Consider the following 18,132-nt stretch of genomic DNA (forward strand, 5'->3'; position numbering starts at 1 on the left):
CAGTCCCACTTAGCTGCCTCTAAGACCTTCTACAGAGCTTACAAGTATCACAGCATGGCAGGATGTACTGGCTCTGACTCAATATTTCTCTAGGGGCATGGAAAATATTTGATATCATTTTGAAATACGAGAATTGTAGAAATCTCTACTTGGCTTATCTGGGACATTTCCTTAAGGCCTACTGACCTTCTTTATTTATATTACACAGGCAATATGCTCCATGATCTCATATTTTTTATTAGACACAATACAGTAAAACTGTAAAGAAGATACTGGGGGGCAGCTAGGTGGCACTAGTGGGTAGAGTGCAGGGCCTGGAGTTTAGAAGACTCATCTTCATGAGTTCAAATCTAGCCACAGACACTTACTAGCTGTGCAACCCTGGGCAAGTCACTCAACCCTGCCTCAGTTTCCTCATCTGTAAAATGAGCTGGAGAGGGAAATAGCAAACTACTCCAGCATTCTTTTTACTGAGAAAACCCCAAACATGGTCATGAAGAGTTGGACATGATTGAAAAATGACCAAATAATAAAAAGAATCACAGATGCTAAAACAGTCTCCTAATATCTAAGAGGAGACAAACAAATGCAGTTGATTTTTAACTGAAGATCATGAAACACAAAAAATATTCAATAAATATTATATATATTTAACATGTGATTCAATTCTACAGTAGGCTTATCTCCGGGAAGAGGGCCAAGGGATGAGACAATATGAGGTCCTGAGCCTCCGCCTCTGGTTGACTAAAGAAGACCGAGTGACATCTCAGTGGGGTCGAGATCTGTGTGGTTGGAGGCAGTACTTATACTGATGAAATTACCCAATGTAGAAGAAATAAAAAAAAGTCCGAGTGAGTAGAGGAGAGAAGAAAGGAAAAAGAGGAGGGAGACAGGGAGACAAGGACATAGGAGAGAAATACTATAATGCAGACAGATAGCAAAGAGGGCGAAAGCTTGAGGAAGATACAGAGACACAAGGAAATAAGTTTGGAAGTGTTGCTATTGGAGGTAGAGTATCTTGTCACACCCTGCTCTTCACTTAGGCAGTAAGCTCTGTCATCACCTCGGTCACTGTGCTCTGTGAAAGTCAGCCAGTTAGCTGCTGTTCACAGATTCTCAGCTGCTCTTTATTCTCTGGTGTTAGAGCTCTATTCTGAAGGGCACATTCACAGAAGCCTACCAGAAGTGAAACTATTCTTTATGCTCTAGGGATAGTTCATAGAACAATGTTGTTGTCATCCAGTTGTTTTTCAGTAGTGTAGGTCATGGGGTTTTCATGACCCCATTTGGGGTTTTCTTGGCAGAGATACTGGAGTGGTTTGCCATTGTCTTCTCCAGTTCATTTGACAGATGAGGAAACTGAGGCAAACAGGGTGAAGTGACTTGCCCAGGATCACACAGCTAGTAAGTGACAGAGGCCAGATTTGAACTCAGAAAGATGAGTCTTCTGGACTCCAGACCTGGCACTTTCTCTGCTGCTCCACCTAGCTGCCCTTTATAGAACAATAAGTATATATTTATATATTCCATATAGACACATGCACACACATATACACACATGTGTATATATACATTAGCCATGTGAGACTGAGCTCATATGTAATTTATATATGTAAATATACATGCATATATATATTTATATGACTGGCACATAGCAAGTGGTGTGGGGGTCATGATGATTTCAGTGGGAACTTCTGAAATATTGCAATTAATTTCCACTTAGAGATCCAGAAGTTGGTGGCTTTGGACACTCTTTCTAGTCTTTGAGATAAGGCCTATGGAAGAGGAAAAAATACAATCAATCTCAAGGTCACAAGGGAAGGAACTAAAATTCGATATTCCTGTTTAGATGTAGAGATCTCCTACAAATCACGTCTTACATCTTCACTCCTAAAGACCTTCCCATGCTATTAGTAAGAGTAATAGTTCACGTTCACATGGCAAGTCCAAGTGTGTGAAGGGCTTTTCAGAGATTATCTTGTTTAAACATCACAACCACCCTAGGGGATAAGTGACTATTTTACAGATGAAGAAACTGAGGCAAACAGAGGTGAAATGACCAGCCCAGGATCACACAGCTAGTAAGTATCTGAAGCTAGATTTGGACTTGAGTCTTCCTGGCAAGTCTACTGATCTGTCCATCACAGCCCCCAAGTGCCTATTCAGACAGAACAGATGATCATGTTGATTCTTAGCAGATTCTCTGTGTGTGTGGTGCTGGTGAATAAACTTAAGATACTGAAATTAAGCCAAACCATCTCACATATGGCCATCGGACACTTTCACTGACATTTGGACAGGGTCATTTGGAAACTGACAGATGTAGGCATAATAGCCATGTGGAATGAAACATTGATGGTAAGAGCACTGGATCTGCAGTCCAAAGTCCTGGATTTGAATCCTGATTTGGCCTGTGTGACACTGGACATGTCATTTCAATTTTCTAGGCCTCAGTTTCCTCATCTTTAGAATGAAGGGGTGAGATTAGATGACTGCTAAGGTCTGTCCCAGCTCTGTGGCTGGGATGTCACGAACACTATTAGTAAAACATATTATTTTGATCAAATACAAAAGACCAATGACTGGTAGCTGTTGCTCACAATCCATCTCCTTCCCCTTGCTAGTCTAGCCTAGGTGTCCCCTCCCCCATCAGGCCACTGGAGCCTCTCTGACCTCTCCATTGGTTTTTCTCTATCCTCAGCCTTCCTCACCTCTTTGCAGCACCAGACACAGCTGACCACTGTGCTCTCCTTCCTGGGGCTTTGGGGCCCCGCTCTCTCCTGGTTCTCCTGCCACTCTGCCCCACATCCTCAGTATTGCTTATAGCTCATCACACACCCTTCCTCCAACCCATCCTCCACATGGCTGCCAATGGGACATTCCTAAAGCACAGACCTGACCTGTGCAGGCAGGTCCAGGGGCTCTCTCTGGCCACTGGGATAAGAACCAAACTTCTGTGTTTGTTTGGCTTTTAAAGCCTTTCCCCATCCAGCTTTAGGCTGCTCATTCCTTCCCTCAAGGGTCCTGGCCCCTCACCTGTTTCTAGGCCTTTCCCCTGGCGGCCTGGAATGCACTCCCTCCCCACCTCCACTCTTCTCAATCCCTACCAGAGTCTAGTCTTGCTCGGGGCACTTGCTAGGGTCTCCTGACCCCCAAAATTATCTTTGTATGTATTTCCCATTGACTTTTCAGTGGATGGGTTGTTTCCTCCCAATAGAAGGAAAGGACTCTTCTGTTTTGTATCCCTAATACCCAGCACAAAGTCGGGTGCTCAAAAGGCTCCTGATGATGCATGACTGGAACTCAGGGCTGAGTTGTCTGCACAGAGATGATCCAAAGGACCTTGATGAAGCCTCCAAAGGAGAGGACAGAGAGCAGAGGAGGAGGGACCAGGAGGGAGCACTTGGGAATATCCCTGCTAAGCTAGCAGAACACTGATGATCAAAGCAAAGGAGGCTGGGAAGGAATGACCAGAGGGGTAGGAAGAAAGGCAGGAGGGTAGTGGCCCAAGCCATGCAAGGCCAGAGGGTCATCTTCCCCAACAAACCAAACCAAACAACCTAAATGTCTTTTTTTTTTAAACAAATAAGTTTGAGCAAATGAAACAGAGCCACACCTTCGGCTGTGCTGGAAAACAAATGTGCCATTTGGAACCTTTAAGTTGGCCTACTACTTGTTGACTAAATCAGGCTTGCCTAGGGTAAAAGTAACTAGTAACGTTGTCAACAGGATCATATATTGTTGGTGCTTTCATGCTGTGAACTAGGTCCAATCTGAAAAGGAATTTGGAACAAGGCTCCCAAAGCTATGCACCCCCTTTGGCCCAGTGATATCACTGCTAGGTGTCATAGAGGTCAAACAAGGAGGAAATGGACCCATATGTACAAAAATATAGCAGTTCTTTTTGAGGTGGCGAAAAATTGGGAACTTGGGGGGGGGTGTCCATTAATGGGGAATGGCTGGACAACTTGTTGTATATGAATGTAATGGAATACTATTGAGCTATAAGAAATGATGAGCAGGCTGACTTCAGAAAAACCTGGAAAGACTTGTATGGTCTGATGCTGAGTGAAGTGAGCAGAACCAGGAGAACGTTGTACACAGTAACAGTCATGTTGTGCGATGACTAACGTTGATAGACTTAGCCCTTCTCAGCAGTGCAAGGATCTTAGATGTCCCCAAAGGTCCCATAATGGAAAATGCTATCCACATCCAAAGAAAGAACTATGAATGCAGATCGAACCATTATATCTTTTGAGTAGAAAGGACATGGACACCATATTGATTTTTACTTCATTATTGAGGCATTCCCACAAAGCAGTTTCTTAGGGGGAGTCTTTTAAGTCCTTGGGATACCCATTTTTCTAATTTGCTCATCATTTAAAAGAAAGTAATGCTGAGAATGTTGTGGTGCAGCATAAATGGTTCAAGCGGAGCTAGGCTGTAACCTAGATGGTCACTAACTTTTTTTTTTCAACACTCATCACTCCTATAAAGGATTATTCTTTAACTAGATTGTAAATGTGTATTCTGAATATGTCTGTCAGACTTACAGGATGGTTGTGCAATTAGGAAATGAAACACTATCTACCAAAGTCATCCTCTGAGTTAGGCTAGTAATTTCTCTCTCTCTTTAGATGTGTCTCTAGGCAGGAATTTCATCTGTAGTTAATGTATTGTTATCAACCAAAAAAGAAATTGTTTCACTCAGACTTTACCTTTGGGTTAATCAGTCATCAATGATTTTCCCTCTCATATGTTCCACAACCCATCTAATCTCTTACCTTTGTTTAATAAACAAACAAATAAAACATGAATCATAGGTAAAGAAAATGTTAGCAAATTCATAGTGAGCCAAGCTTGTCTCTTGACTTTTCCCCCTTAGGTTGTACTTATTCCAGTGCAGATGTTCCCATCCTACAGTATACATTCCCCTGGGGATGTATAGGAGATATTTTGATTTGATTTTTTGGAATTGATTTCCAAGCAATTTTTCTTTCTGTGTCAAAATTGTTTTCATTTTATTCTACATACTTTAATTTCAGAATAAAATAAACAAATAGACCGCAACATACAACATCCTATCCCTGCTTGTATACAGTGAAGAACATCAGGAAAAAAAACCCCTCTAGACATTGGTAGATGGAGCCAGGCAGGACAGGGCCTGCTTAAACACAAGAGTCGCAACATTTTTGCACATGAAGAAGGATATCCCAGTCTTACTACATGTGCTCCAAGGCTTTAATTATTTTATTTTTATGTGCCTATGTATAGAAAGCACTTTTAATACTGAAAAGGGCGGATTTACTGAAATCCAAGGGCTATGAGGACAGAAAAAGGTTAGCAAGCTCTGTCCTAGGCAAAGGTCAGTCTTCTCCTGAGGGGATGTGAGCATTACTTGGGCTGGGGGGGGGGGGGATTCAGCACCACTGGCACCCAGAGTGGACAAGGACTTCTAGGTGACCTAGAGAGGACAGAGGAGAAGCTCTTCAGGTCTGCCCCGTCCCTCGTACAGATCTGCCCACCAGGCACTGTGCTAGGCTCTGGAGAGACAAGTACAGAGAATGAAACCATCCCTGCTTCCCATGAGCTTGCATTCTATTTATGTATCTTGCTGAAGGTTTAAAGCTCTTTACAAATACTATCTCTCCTGTCCTCTTCTCTCTACCTCCTGCCCCCCTCTCAGGCAGAATTGGTAGTGTCTGTGGACGTGGGTTCAAATCTTGACACTTCCACTTCCTATTTGCGTATACTTTGGGCAATCCACTTAACTTCTCTGGGACTCACTTTCCTCATCTGTAAAATGGGGGAGTTGGACTCCCAGGTCTCTTCCAGCTAGGCTACAAACCAGTGAGGGACTCTATGGTAGCTGCAATTCAGTGGCCTACCAGCAGGGTGCAGCAAAGAGCATCAGAACCCAGCAAGGGGATCTTGGCTGTGACTTCCCAGCCACACAGTAGCCCACAGCGTGATGACGTCACCAGGCCAGTAAGAGCAGGAATCCTTTTGTTTTCCATTGATCCCACAAGAAATTTATCAGTGACTCAGACCAGGGTCAAGCTCTTAGCTCTCCTTTCAGCCATGGCGCGCTTCCCGTTGCATGCCCTGGATTGGTGATTTACACCGCCTGGGAAAGACAGAAATCTTGTTTCTAGTGCAGGTGAAGGCAAATAAAAATCACCAAAGAGATTTGTGAAACATCAAATCACCCTAAACCTTGTCCAATCAATCAATAAGCATGTATTAAATGCTCATAACTACAACTGCCAGCTAGCATTTATATTTTGCTTCAAGGTTTGCAATGTGCTTAATATATGCTATCACATTTAATCCTCACGACAACCTGGGAGGTAGGAACTGTCATTATTCCCATTTTATAGATGGAGAAACTGAGGCATAGAGTGGTTAAATGATTTGCCCAGGATCCCACAGCTAGTCAGTGTCTGAGGGAGGATTCAAACTCAAGTCTTACTGACTCCAAGTCCAGCTGTATGCACTACATCACCTGGCTGACACATAGCAGGTTCTTGATAAATGGTTGTTGACTGACTCTAGCATGTTACATGCGCTGTACTGTGTGCTGAGGACACATGAATGTATCCCTGCCATTGTGGCCAGGTGGCGATTGGGGCTTACTTTCCAACTGGTTTTTCTCTGGTCAGTGGTGTGGGGGCTGCCTTTGAGTTTCATGGTTGTTTTGTCCATGGGTGCTCCATCTACTGTTGTGAGAAGAAAACCCCCATGACACAGCCTCCTTCTGGGAGCATTTATAGTGAGATCTTGGCCAAATCACCTTATCTCAAAAGCAGAACATTGAAACCAAGACCATCTGGGAACATGCTTGAGGTGAATTCTTTGCATCAAGCTTTAGGTAGAGACCATGACCTGCCAGGGCTCCAAGGACACTATTCTCTAATATATTTATCAATTACTTTGATAAATGCATAGACAGCACTCATCAGTTTGCTGGGACAGCTGAGGCCTAGAAAGATAAAATCAGGATTCCAAAAGATGTTTATAGGCCAGTACATTGGACCAAATTTAATGAAGTGAAACTTAAGAATAAATGTAAAGCTTATATTTGCTTTGATTTCAAAAAACTGATTTCATAAGTACAAAATGAGGGATGAATGGTCAGATTTCAGTTTGTCTGAAAAGAATCTGGGGGTTTTGGTCAACCACAAGCTCAAGATGTGTGATAGAGAAGCCAAAATGCCCAATTTGTATTGAGAGAAGCATAGCTTCTGGCAATAAGAAGGGATGGTTGTGCCATCCTCTGCCCTGCCCAGATCACCCCCATAGGATTGTGTTCTATTCTGGGCATCACATTTTGTGAAGGAAATCAATAATCTGGAGAGTGTTCAAAGTGGGGCTACTATAATGGCAAAGGGCCTGGAGTCCGTGCTTTTTGAAAAGGAGTTGGAGATGTTTACTTCAGATCTATTGAAAGTCTTAAAATATTTGTGAAAAAGCTCTTTCCTTAAAAAGAGTATCCTATTACACTCCCATTATTTCAATCTACTCTATAGATCACCATCAACAGTGAATTATTGCCGGGCAACCACTGTGTGTGTAGTTCTTTGTAAAGCCTATGGATGCAGAGTAGCCATTCTCAAAGGGTGGTGCATGGACCTCTGGAGGTCCTTGAGATCCTTTTAGGAGATCTATGAGGTCAAAACTGTTTTCATAATAATTCTTATTTTTACTTGGTATATATTTGTATTTATTAACTTCATACTTATGTTACATATACTTACATATGTACTTGTTGTATCCTTCATTCGAATTTAAGTTTGAGTGGGATTGTTTTGGGTTTTTTTTTTTTTGGTATTTGTAGCCTCAGGGCCTAACACAGTACCCGGCACACAGTAGGTACCTCATTTTTTTCCACTTTTCCTTAGCCATTCTTTTCATATAAGGAGTTCTTTTCTAGGTAATTAATGTTCTAGGGTTTGTCAAACACTGGGTTAAATTCCTCTTCTTCTTTATCTACCAGTCTGTTCCAACGATCTCCTTTCTGTACTTGGTTCCTTGATACTGTTATTATCACCTAGAAATATTGTTGATTCTTGGGTGTTTATTTTGTAGCCTGAAACTTTGCTCGACACCCTTGTTCTCTCAGTTTTCTGTGCTGATTCCCTATGATTTTCGTTGCGCGGTGCCGGGGCTGCTGCCGGATCCTCCGCGGGGGCCCGGGCCGGGGGCGGCTCTGAAGAAGCGGAGGAAAGTCCGGCGCCGCTGTGCGGCCACTCGTCCCGCTCCATGGGCTCGCTCAGGCCAGCGCGGGGCCCGCAGCTCAGCCAGGGGAGGCTCCCCGGAGGCGGAGGCTGTCATGGCCCGGGCCGGGCCGAGCCGGGACAAGCTGGGCTAGGCTGAACTGCTCGGTGTTGGGCTGCAAGTTGCACTGGGTTCCCGAGGCTCTGGCGCTGATTGAAACTCCCTGGCCGAGCCTCGGCCCGGCCCCTCAGCACTGGCCAGCTCGCTCCCCCGACGTCACCGCGCCCAACTCTTTCGTAATAATTCTAAGACATCATTCGCCTATTAAAATATTCCTCTCTTTTTCCAACCACATATCTATGAAAGACTGAATGGCCTTTGTATGTGTCAATCAAAACAACATATTGCTACAGATATAATGCAGAAGCAGAAAGGAGAGTCCTTGCAAAAATGTGTGAAACAATTCCACTCTTATTCAATTTTTTGTTTGGGAAAATATAGTTTTGGGTTTCTTTTTTGGTTTGTTTTAGGCAATGGGGGTTAAGTGACTTGCCCAGCGTCACGCAGCTAGTAAGTGTCAAGTGTTTGGTCTGAGGTCGGGTTTGAACTCAGGTCCTGTTGACTTCAGGGTTGGTGCTCTATCCACTGCGCCACCTAGCTGCCCCTTTTGTTTTTTTTTTGAAATGTAGTATTTTTAAATAAAAGTTATTTATGTTAACACATAGTGGGTTTGGGTAGCTAGGTGGTGCAGTGGATAGTGTTGGCTTGGAATTCAGAGTCAGGAAGCGTCAGATATTTCCTAGCTATGTGACCCTGGGCAAGTCACTTAACTTTACTGAAGTTTCCTCATCTGTAAAATGAGTTGGAAAAGAAAATGGCAAACCACTCCTGTATCTTTGCTGAGAAAATCCCAAGTAGGGTCATGAAAAATTGGACATGACTGAAACAAGTGAACAACAGCAACAATAGTGAGTTTACTGTTGTTTCTTAAAATGAATAAATAAACATTAAAAATGATTAGTTTCAATTTCTATCACAGGAAATCAATAGATATAATCCACATAAATAAAAACTCTTTGGGATAGTCAATAACTTTTGAGAATGTAAAGGGATCCTGGGACCAAAAAATTTGGCAGTCAGTGATATTAAGATTCATTGGAACCATATTCCCTGTTCTCATGGATATTACATTTGAACATGGACAGAACTGCACTGGACCCATACTTGCAGCTATTCCAGTGCCTGCAAGGTCTTGGAGGAGCTAACACTCTGCTGGCGTAATCTTTGAGAACCAGCCTTGCCATTATGAGGCACAGAGTCAAATTCTAGTGGAAAAGCCTTGCATAATAGTTAACATTTTAAAATATTATTGTATTTGGTGTTAGGGTCAGAGTTACTTTCTGAATTATTTTAATTGTTGGCACTTTCTTTGTGATAACTCATATAAGAGGCTAATGTTACACTCCTCTAATGCATTCAGACCAATGGGCAAAATTAAATCTCTCTGTGGGGCTTTTATTTTGTCTATGCAGTTGAAGGCAGATAAACCTCATCACAGGCAAAAATTGAACATTGACACAACTTACTGGTGTTTCTGCCTTCTCTTTCCAAGTGCCAGGCTGACTTTATTGCTTTTCTTTTGTAGGATAGAAGTCTTAATAGGTCAGTGATGTGCTACATTGGGCAAATCCATATAATTTAAGTGTTCATGCTATTTTCATGGACAAGTTGGAGTTGGACAGCTAGTTTGTTACATGGAATGGAGTGGGATGCTGTAACTTATTGAATCAACATGCTCACAGAAATGAGTGGTTCAATGCCAACTTGGAGGGAAGTCTTCGATGGCATGCCCTAGGGCTGTTTCTTGGTCCTTACTATTCAATTTACCTTTGATGACTGGGATGAAGACACAGGAGGAGTGCTGAGCCAATTTGAAAAAAGGCATAGGATGGCAGAAACAGGGTGCAAAAATACCTTGACAGGTTAGAACAAGAGACTGAATATAACATGATGAAAGTGAATAGGAATAAACATAAAGCCTTTCATTTAGGCACCATAATGTCAACTGCACAAATACAATATAAAGGACATGTGGTTTAGTTCATATGAAAAACATTTAGTCAGAAGTATGATGTGTTTGTCAAAAAACAGACAAAACAGCTAATGCAATGTTAGGAGGCATTTATAGCCATTCTGAATCAAGGATCTGCTGTCTATGATGTTGGTGAGACCACATTGGAATATCATGGTTGGTTTTGGCTATTGTTTTTAAAAAGAGACATTGACCAATTGGAGCATGTCTAGAGGAGTGTGACCAGGACTGTGAAGAATCTTTCAATTATGTCATGAAAAGAGTGACTGAAGGAACTGGGTTATTTAACCTAGAGGGAAAAAAAAGAGATGAACAGAGAATAACCATCTTCAGTATTTGAAAGACAGTCACAAAGTGACTCTAGGAGGCAGAGCCAAGAACAATTGATGGAATTTACAAAGAGGCAGGTTTGGACTAAATATGAGAGTAGCCTGATGTGCCTGTCTGGTATAGGCTTGAGGTTGAAGGTGAAAACAAAGGGGGAAGGATGTTATCTCCCTCCTCTGGTTCCAACTGTTGGGATTTGGGGAGAGCTAGGATTTTCACAGACATTCTCTTCTTTCCTTCCACTGGACAATTCTTACTCCCTAAGCTCAACAAGTTTTCTCTGCAGATGTTGAGGGGTGAAGAGAAGAGCAAAAGAAAAAATGAATGAATAAACAGAACTTGACTACCTAGCCTTTTCCCAGGCAGCAAATGATGCTTTAGCTTGAGGGCAGAAAGCCCATGGATATATTTATGGTGATATTTTACAAAGTTTATTCCAAAAATTATTAATTATCAAACCTATATGATTCTCATTGTTAGCTCAGAGCTCCCAGGTAGGACTGAAAAAGAAAACCAAGGACTTTTAGACAGAGGGATTTGATCTGTGATTTTTCTGTATACAGTACCAACACTATTCCCTTTCTCCTTATATCTCCATTTGCAATTAAGGATACACATGAATAAAAAAATAAAATCCATCTTATTTTTAATGAGAGTAGGAAGCTTTAAATTACTAATAAATCAAGAATTTTGGGCAAAATTAGACCAGAGAAAGTTTGGAGTAAATTTCTCTCGGGCAGAGTAAGGGAGGAAATAAGGGAAATTAAATTACATCACCACCTTTTCTTGGTCTCCCTGGGATAAACAGTTTAATCAGTCTCCCTAGCATGTTTTAGCCATATTCTTCATTAGGGAGCCTATGGGAGGCAGTCCCTGCAACACCTAGCCTCTAGTCTCTGGCCTCACATTGTAAAGTGCCTCTTCAAGCTTTCCTCACTCCCTTAGCTTTGTATGTGCCTTGAAACATTTCCTTCTGCAAGTGAAACTCCTTGAACCTCTTTTTTCATGTTGGTGTCCTTTCTCTCATTTCAGGAATCCAGACAAGGTTCCATTCTGACTAGCAACATTTCAATTCCTGTCTGCTATTTCTCTAATCAATAGTCAATAAGCATTTTATTAAATGCCTATTATATGCTAGGCACCGTACTAAGTACTGGAATACAAAGGCAAAAACCAGTCCATCAGTCAATAAGCACTTACTAAGTGCCTATTATATGAATGTGTATATATATATGTGTGTGTATATATATATATGCACACACACACACACACACACACATATATACATCAAGCACTCTATACTATATAGTGCACATATATATATATATGTACACACACATATATTTCTTTGCTTCAAATTAACAAGCATTTATTAAACACCTACCATATGCCAGGCACTGTGCTAAGTGCTGGAGATACAAAGAAAAGCAAAAGACAGTCTCTGCTCTCCAGGAGCTCATGTACCGATTGTTATACCAGGAAGATTTTGCTGTCAATGAGAGAAGCTCTAAAAGAGAATTGACTATTATTTTATGATCAATTTTTTTTGTATTCCCAGTGCCCTTTATGTAGCTGGCACTTTTAATAAATGTTTGTTGAACTGACTTTGCTTGTTTTGAAGATGAATTCCCCATCAACAAAGGTAATCAAGTAGGAGGTAAACGGCTAAGTGTTGGACCATCTCTGGACTTCCTAGTGGTTAGTGCTTAATTTCTTCTGTTTACTTTATGTTTACTACCTGTGTACATGTTTGCAGTAGAATGTTAACTCCTTGAGGGCAGGGCAGAGTCTAGTGCCTGGTATATAGTAGGCACTTAATGGGTGTTTATTGAATTGAGTGTTTTAGATGCATTGAAGGTATGGGAGTAGATGATTTCTTTGTAAATGTTTTGAATGTATTTTGTTTTTATATTACATTTATTTCGCAAAATATTTTTCTTATCCTCCTCTGTTCTAGATAGTCATTCCTCATAAAAAGAGTAAGAAAAGACAGTTGAGTGAAATTAGCCAAGACATCAATCAACTCTGCTGTTATAAGCAGGTTTCCTCTGCAAGGAAGGGATCGAGGTTCATTCTTCCATGTCTGTTGTGGACTAGTTTGGTCCTTACAACTTCCCAGAATTCACTTTCACTTTCTATAGTCTTTCCCCATCTGCATATTGTTTCCCTGATTCTTAATTCACTTTGCACCAGTTCATCTAAGTCTTCCCATGCCCTTATATAGCTACCATTCATATAGTGCTTTAAGGCTTACATAGTCTTTATGCATATTATCTCATTTAATCCTCACAACAGTCTTGGGAGGTAGGTACTATTATTATCCACATTTCACAAAGGAGGAAACAGAGGAATGACTTGCCTAGAATCACACAGCTAGTTAGCATCTGAGGTGCGATTTGAGTTGAGGTCTTTCTGTTTCTGGGTCCATTGAATAACAACAACAATGACAACAATCATAATAGTCACAATTTATATAGCCCTTTAAGGATTGCAAAGCACTATATGAATATGATCTCATTTTATCCTCACATCAACCCTGGGAGGTAGGTGTTATTATACCCAGTTTACAGATGAGGAAACTATCCCCTGCGCCATCTAGTGGCCATATTAATCATCTCTGAAGCACAGTACTGTTTGATTACTTTCTTGGACCACAATTTTTTTAGCCATTCACCAGTCAATGGGCATCTACTTTGTTTCTGGTTCATTGCTACTACAGAAAATGCTGCTTATAAATATTTTGTTGTATATAGAAACTTTCTGTTAGTCATTGCCTTCTCTGGGGAATTTGCCTAGCAGTGAGATCTTTGGGTCAATGGGTATGGACATTTTAGTCACTTTCTCAAACTAGATGACTCCTAAAGTTCATTCTGCCTCTTTAGAATCTATGATTTTATGTTCTTTTTTTTTTTACCTCCTCAGAGGTGGAAGTCATGTTCCATGGAGTAGTATGGCCATTCTAAGAATGGTGAGTAGAACATTCAGTATCATCAGATCAACAGGGACTTGGGACATGAGGATATGGTCAGTTAGTCAGTCAACTAGCATTTATTAAGCAGCTATTATGTGTCAGGCAGTGGACTAAGGAGTAGAAATGTGGTGGTGATGGTGGTAAGGATGAGGAGACTGAAAAATGTGAGATTCAGAGTGTAGATAGGTGGTTGAGATAAGTATGTTGGCATGTAGATTTAAAGGACAGCAACTCATCGCTTTCTTTTCTCAGGTTTCTTTCTTTTAGGGAGGGTCCTGATGGAAACCACAGGTAAGGCTGAATCTTACCCACTCTTCTTATAGAACAGCAGGAAAATATAGGATGGAGTCCCAGGGAGTAGAAGACTTCTTCAGCTAGTCATGGCCTTGAGAAAAGCCAGAGATTACATGACAGTGGATGGGGTCACCAGGGCCTTAACTGCCCAGCATAACTAGAGTCCATGCTTTGAGCAATCTTAGCCTGCTTTCCTCCTCCTTGTGTTCCCTCTTCCCCCATTCTGTATTGTGGTGATCAGGCTATTGAACATTCACAGTCTCATGCCTCAGTTTCTAAAACTTGAGTCCTTTGAAACCTAGGACACATTTCAGGTGAAACTGGGAGCCAAAGGTCAGTCAAGCAGGGCATTCCAAGACAATCTGGATGAATGCATGAATAAAAAAGCATTTGTTGTTATGAGGAACCAAATATTACACTGAGCACTAGGGATAGAAAGAGGAAAAAAAAGAAACAGTAGCTGTTCTTAAAAAGTCTACTCTTTAATTGGGAGAGGCAAAGGACAGAAAAGAACTCAGCTGCTGGGTCAATGGAAAAAGCCCAGAAGTGTCCTAAGGGCCCAGCCATGGTGAGGCCCAGGCATTCTGAGGGTATACCAGCAGGCCAGGTGACAGTGCCCAGAGGTGAGGAGGGTGTAGTGGCCGATGATAAAGCCTGATGGTCTTCCCTCTCCCCTTAAGGCTTGTAATTGGTGACTCACAGCTCATCCAAGTACTATGAACAGCCATATCACTCTTTCTAGTCATCTACTCATAAGATTTGGGCAGCCCAGGGCCCTTGAGGAAGGAATGAAGGAGAGGCAAGGGAGAAAGGTGCTCCAGTTAATATTAATGATGACAGAAACAATAATGATCATCAGCATTTATACAGCTTCTACTATGTTCCAGGCACTTGGCTAAGCCCTTTAACTCATTTGATTTTCTTTTTCTATTTTTTTTAGACAATTAGGGTTAAGTGACTTGCTCAGGGTCACACAGCAAGTAAGTGTCAAGTGTTTGGCCTGAGGCTGGATTTGAACTCAGGTCCTCCTGACTTCAGGGGCAGTGCTCTACCCACTGTGCCACCTAGCTGCCCCCAACTCATTTGATTTTCACAACAACCCTAGGAGGTAGGTGATAATAGTACCTTCCTTTTCACAGATGAGGAAATTCAGGCATGAAGGGAATAAATGACTTGCTCTGGTCACACAGCTAGTAAGTATTTGAGGCCAGATTTGAACTCAGGTCCTCCTGACTCCAGGTCCAGAGCTCTATCCACTGAACCATTTATTTGCCTCAATGGGTAGTTTTTCAGGGTGGCTGCCCTCTGGGATTTGGAAAACCTGTAGTTCATTGGGGGATTATAGTAGTGGAGAGAGAAGGAAGGAGGGCAGCCTAGAAAAATATAAAATGTTGAACTAAGAGTTGAAACTCTGTACCATATTAGGTCAACAAGTGTGGATGGAAGAAGGAACAAGAGGAACTCTTATCTTTCAGGAATTGACTCATTCAGGGAAAATAGATATTTCTCTCTCTCTCTCTCTTTCTCTCTCTCTCTCTTTTTTCTCTCTCTCTATCTGTCTAAAAGTGAGGAAGATTAAACTACATATGTGATACTAGGAAAACTACAGAGTGCATCATTTAAAAGTTTCTTTTGATTCCATAAAACTAATCTTAATTAACAGTAATTTATTCAATAGAGCAAACAATCATTGAATGCCTACATTTCCTTCTCTAGATCATTTTGCAGATGAAGAACTGAGGCAAACAGGGTTAAGTGACTTGCCCAGAGTCACACAGCTAGGAAGTGTCTGAAGCTGGATTTGAACTCAGGAAGATGAGTCTTCCTGATTCCAAGCTGCGTGCTCTGTCCAATGTACCACTGCTCCTCAGTATTGAGTATGCTTTCTACTCCGCTGTTGTGCTGTAGCATATCTGAGAAGTTGCTCAGCACTCTTGGTGATCAGGAATGGCTCGCCAGTGTGAACATCACTTCACACCAATATTTTCTTGGTGTGCTACATGTCTGCACATCACAGACTACCACAATTTCACAAGAATTACTTGGATGGATCATAATATTATTGAGATGGGGGTTCCTTTCTCCTGATTCAGATGGCAGCCCCCTCCATGCTTTAGTAGAGAATCCTCATTGGTTGTCATAGCCAAAAACCTTGATCAACTTGTGAGCAACCCTCTGGGGATGAATGTCCTTAAACTTAGCAAGTTAAAATATTTAAATAACAAACTATTAGATGGGACTATGCTCAGACTTTCCAGCTTGGTTTAGGGCCTGCCAGAGTTTTGTAGTCTGCTGGCATAGACTTCAAGCTAGGGTCATTTCCACAAAACAATGAAGTGTCTTGGTAGGACTTATTGGAAGTTCAGAAGAATTAAAATTATAGACAGTTCAAAGGGTAGTGAAAAGGCAATTAGGGTTAGTAAGCTGTGACATGGCCAACACATCACAAGTCCTGGCACCAAAGACATTGTCAAGAACATGGGTGATGGGCAAAGGAAATTGGCAAGCCCTGTAGTGAGAATGAGACATTAATAGTCCAAGTGTGATCTCTGTGGAGGACTTATGGGGAAGAAATAGATACACCAGATGAAAATATTTGAATGGTCTCTGTGGAGGACTTATGAGGAAGAAATAGATACACCAGATGAAAATATTTGAATGGAGACTATCTGCATTGTTGGAAGGAGCACTCACCTACCAAATTACCAAACTACCAAACTAATACAAGCACTGGTATTATCATGAGGTTATCGTGAGGAAAGAGTTTCGTCAATTGTAAAGTGCCTTACATACACTATGTAAATATGGGAGGATATTACCTTTCTACTTATAAGTTTTTTTTGGATTACAAAATGAAACAATCACTTGTGCTCATTATTCATTTACTCTTTTTTTCACTCTTTTTTCCTTTTTTTTCTTCTTTTTTTTCTTTGGTGAGGCAAATGGGGTTAAGTGACTTGCCCAGAGTCACGCAGCTAGTGAGTGTTATGTGTCTGAGGGCAGATTTGAGCTCAGGTCCTCTTGACTCCAGGGATGGTGCTCTATCCACTGTGCCACCTAGCTGCCCCCTTGTGCTCATTATTCAATTAAAAGTAATTAACAGTGACACAGATCTCATCCCATTAATGCAGTTTCAGAGCATCATTATGCTCCATCTTCTTCTAATTCACACACAGCAAAGCTCAACTATAGTGTTTTGATTATACATAAAAGTGAATGATGCAAGAATGCTGAAGCATACCTGGGGAGTAACAAAAGAGAGAAATCCATTGACCAAAAGAAAAGCAGCTATATTAATTTCATTTTCTTTTTTTATCTATTTTATTTTACTATTTTTTATTTTTTATTACAATATTATTAATTAATTTATTTTTAGTTTTCAACATTCACTTCCACAAGATTTTGAGTTCCAAATTTTCTCCCCATTTTGTCCCTCCCCACCATCCCAAGATGGCATGCATTTTGAATATCCCTTCTCCTACTCTGACCTCCCTTCTATCTCTCCCCTCCTTCTCTTATCCCCTTCCCCTTCAATTTTCCTATAGGGCAGGATAGATTTCTATACTCCATTTCCTGTATACCTTATTTCCCAGTTGCATGTGAAAACCATTTTTTTAACTTCTATTCTTTGGGTTCCACATTTTCTCCCTTCCTCCTTCCCCACCCACCCTCATTGAGAAGGCAAGCAACTCAATACAGGTTATACATGTGCAGTAATGCAAAACATTTCCATAGTAGTCAAGTTGTGAAAAACTAAGTATATTTCCCTTAATCCTATCCTGCCCATCATTTATTCTATTGTCTCTTTTGACCCTGTGCTTCCTTACAAGTGTTTGCTTCTGATTATGTCCTCCCCCCAATCTACCCTCCCCTCTATCATACTCCTGCTCTCTTGTCTCCTTCCCCCCCCCCCATTTTCCTGTAGGGTAAGATAGATTTCCATACCCTATTGAGTGTGTATGTTATTCCCTCCTTAAGCCAAATCCTATGAGAATAAGATTCACTCATTAACTCTCACCTTCCCCTGTTTCTTCTCCACTGTAAAAGCCTTTTCTTGTCTGTTGTATGTGAAATAATTTACCCCATTCTATTTCTCCCTTTCTCCTTTTCTCTGCATAACCTTCTTTCACCCTTTAATTTTATTCTCCAGATATCACCCCTTCATCTTCAACTCACCCTGTGCCATCTATCTATCTATCTATCTATCTATCTATCTATCTATCTATCTATC

General features: G+C 41.3%; 1 protein-coding gene across 1 annotated transcript in view; it reads right to left on the bottom strand.

The window, feature by feature from the left end:
• Positions 1–6,705, bottom strand: part of LOC114042564 (interleukin-1 alpha-like) — a 35,153-nt gene extending 28,448 nt beyond the window's left edge. The window contains exon 1 of the mRNA XM_027861249.1: positions 6,506–6,705. Within this exon, the coding sequence (XP_027717050.1) occupies positions 6,506–6,705 (200 nt within the window). The remainder of the gene's footprint in view (positions 1–6,505) is intronic.
• Positions 6,706–18,132: the final 11,427 nt, after the last annotated feature.

Source organism: Vombatus ursinus, unplaced genomic scaffold, assembly GCF_900497805.2.
Source record: "Vombatus ursinus unplaced genomic scaffold, bare-nosed wombat genome assembly UNPS02014599.1, whole genome shotgun sequence".
In the NCBI taxonomy this organism is placed as follows: Eukaryota; Metazoa; Chordata; class Mammalia; order Diprotodontia; family Vombatidae; genus Vombatus; species Vombatus ursinus.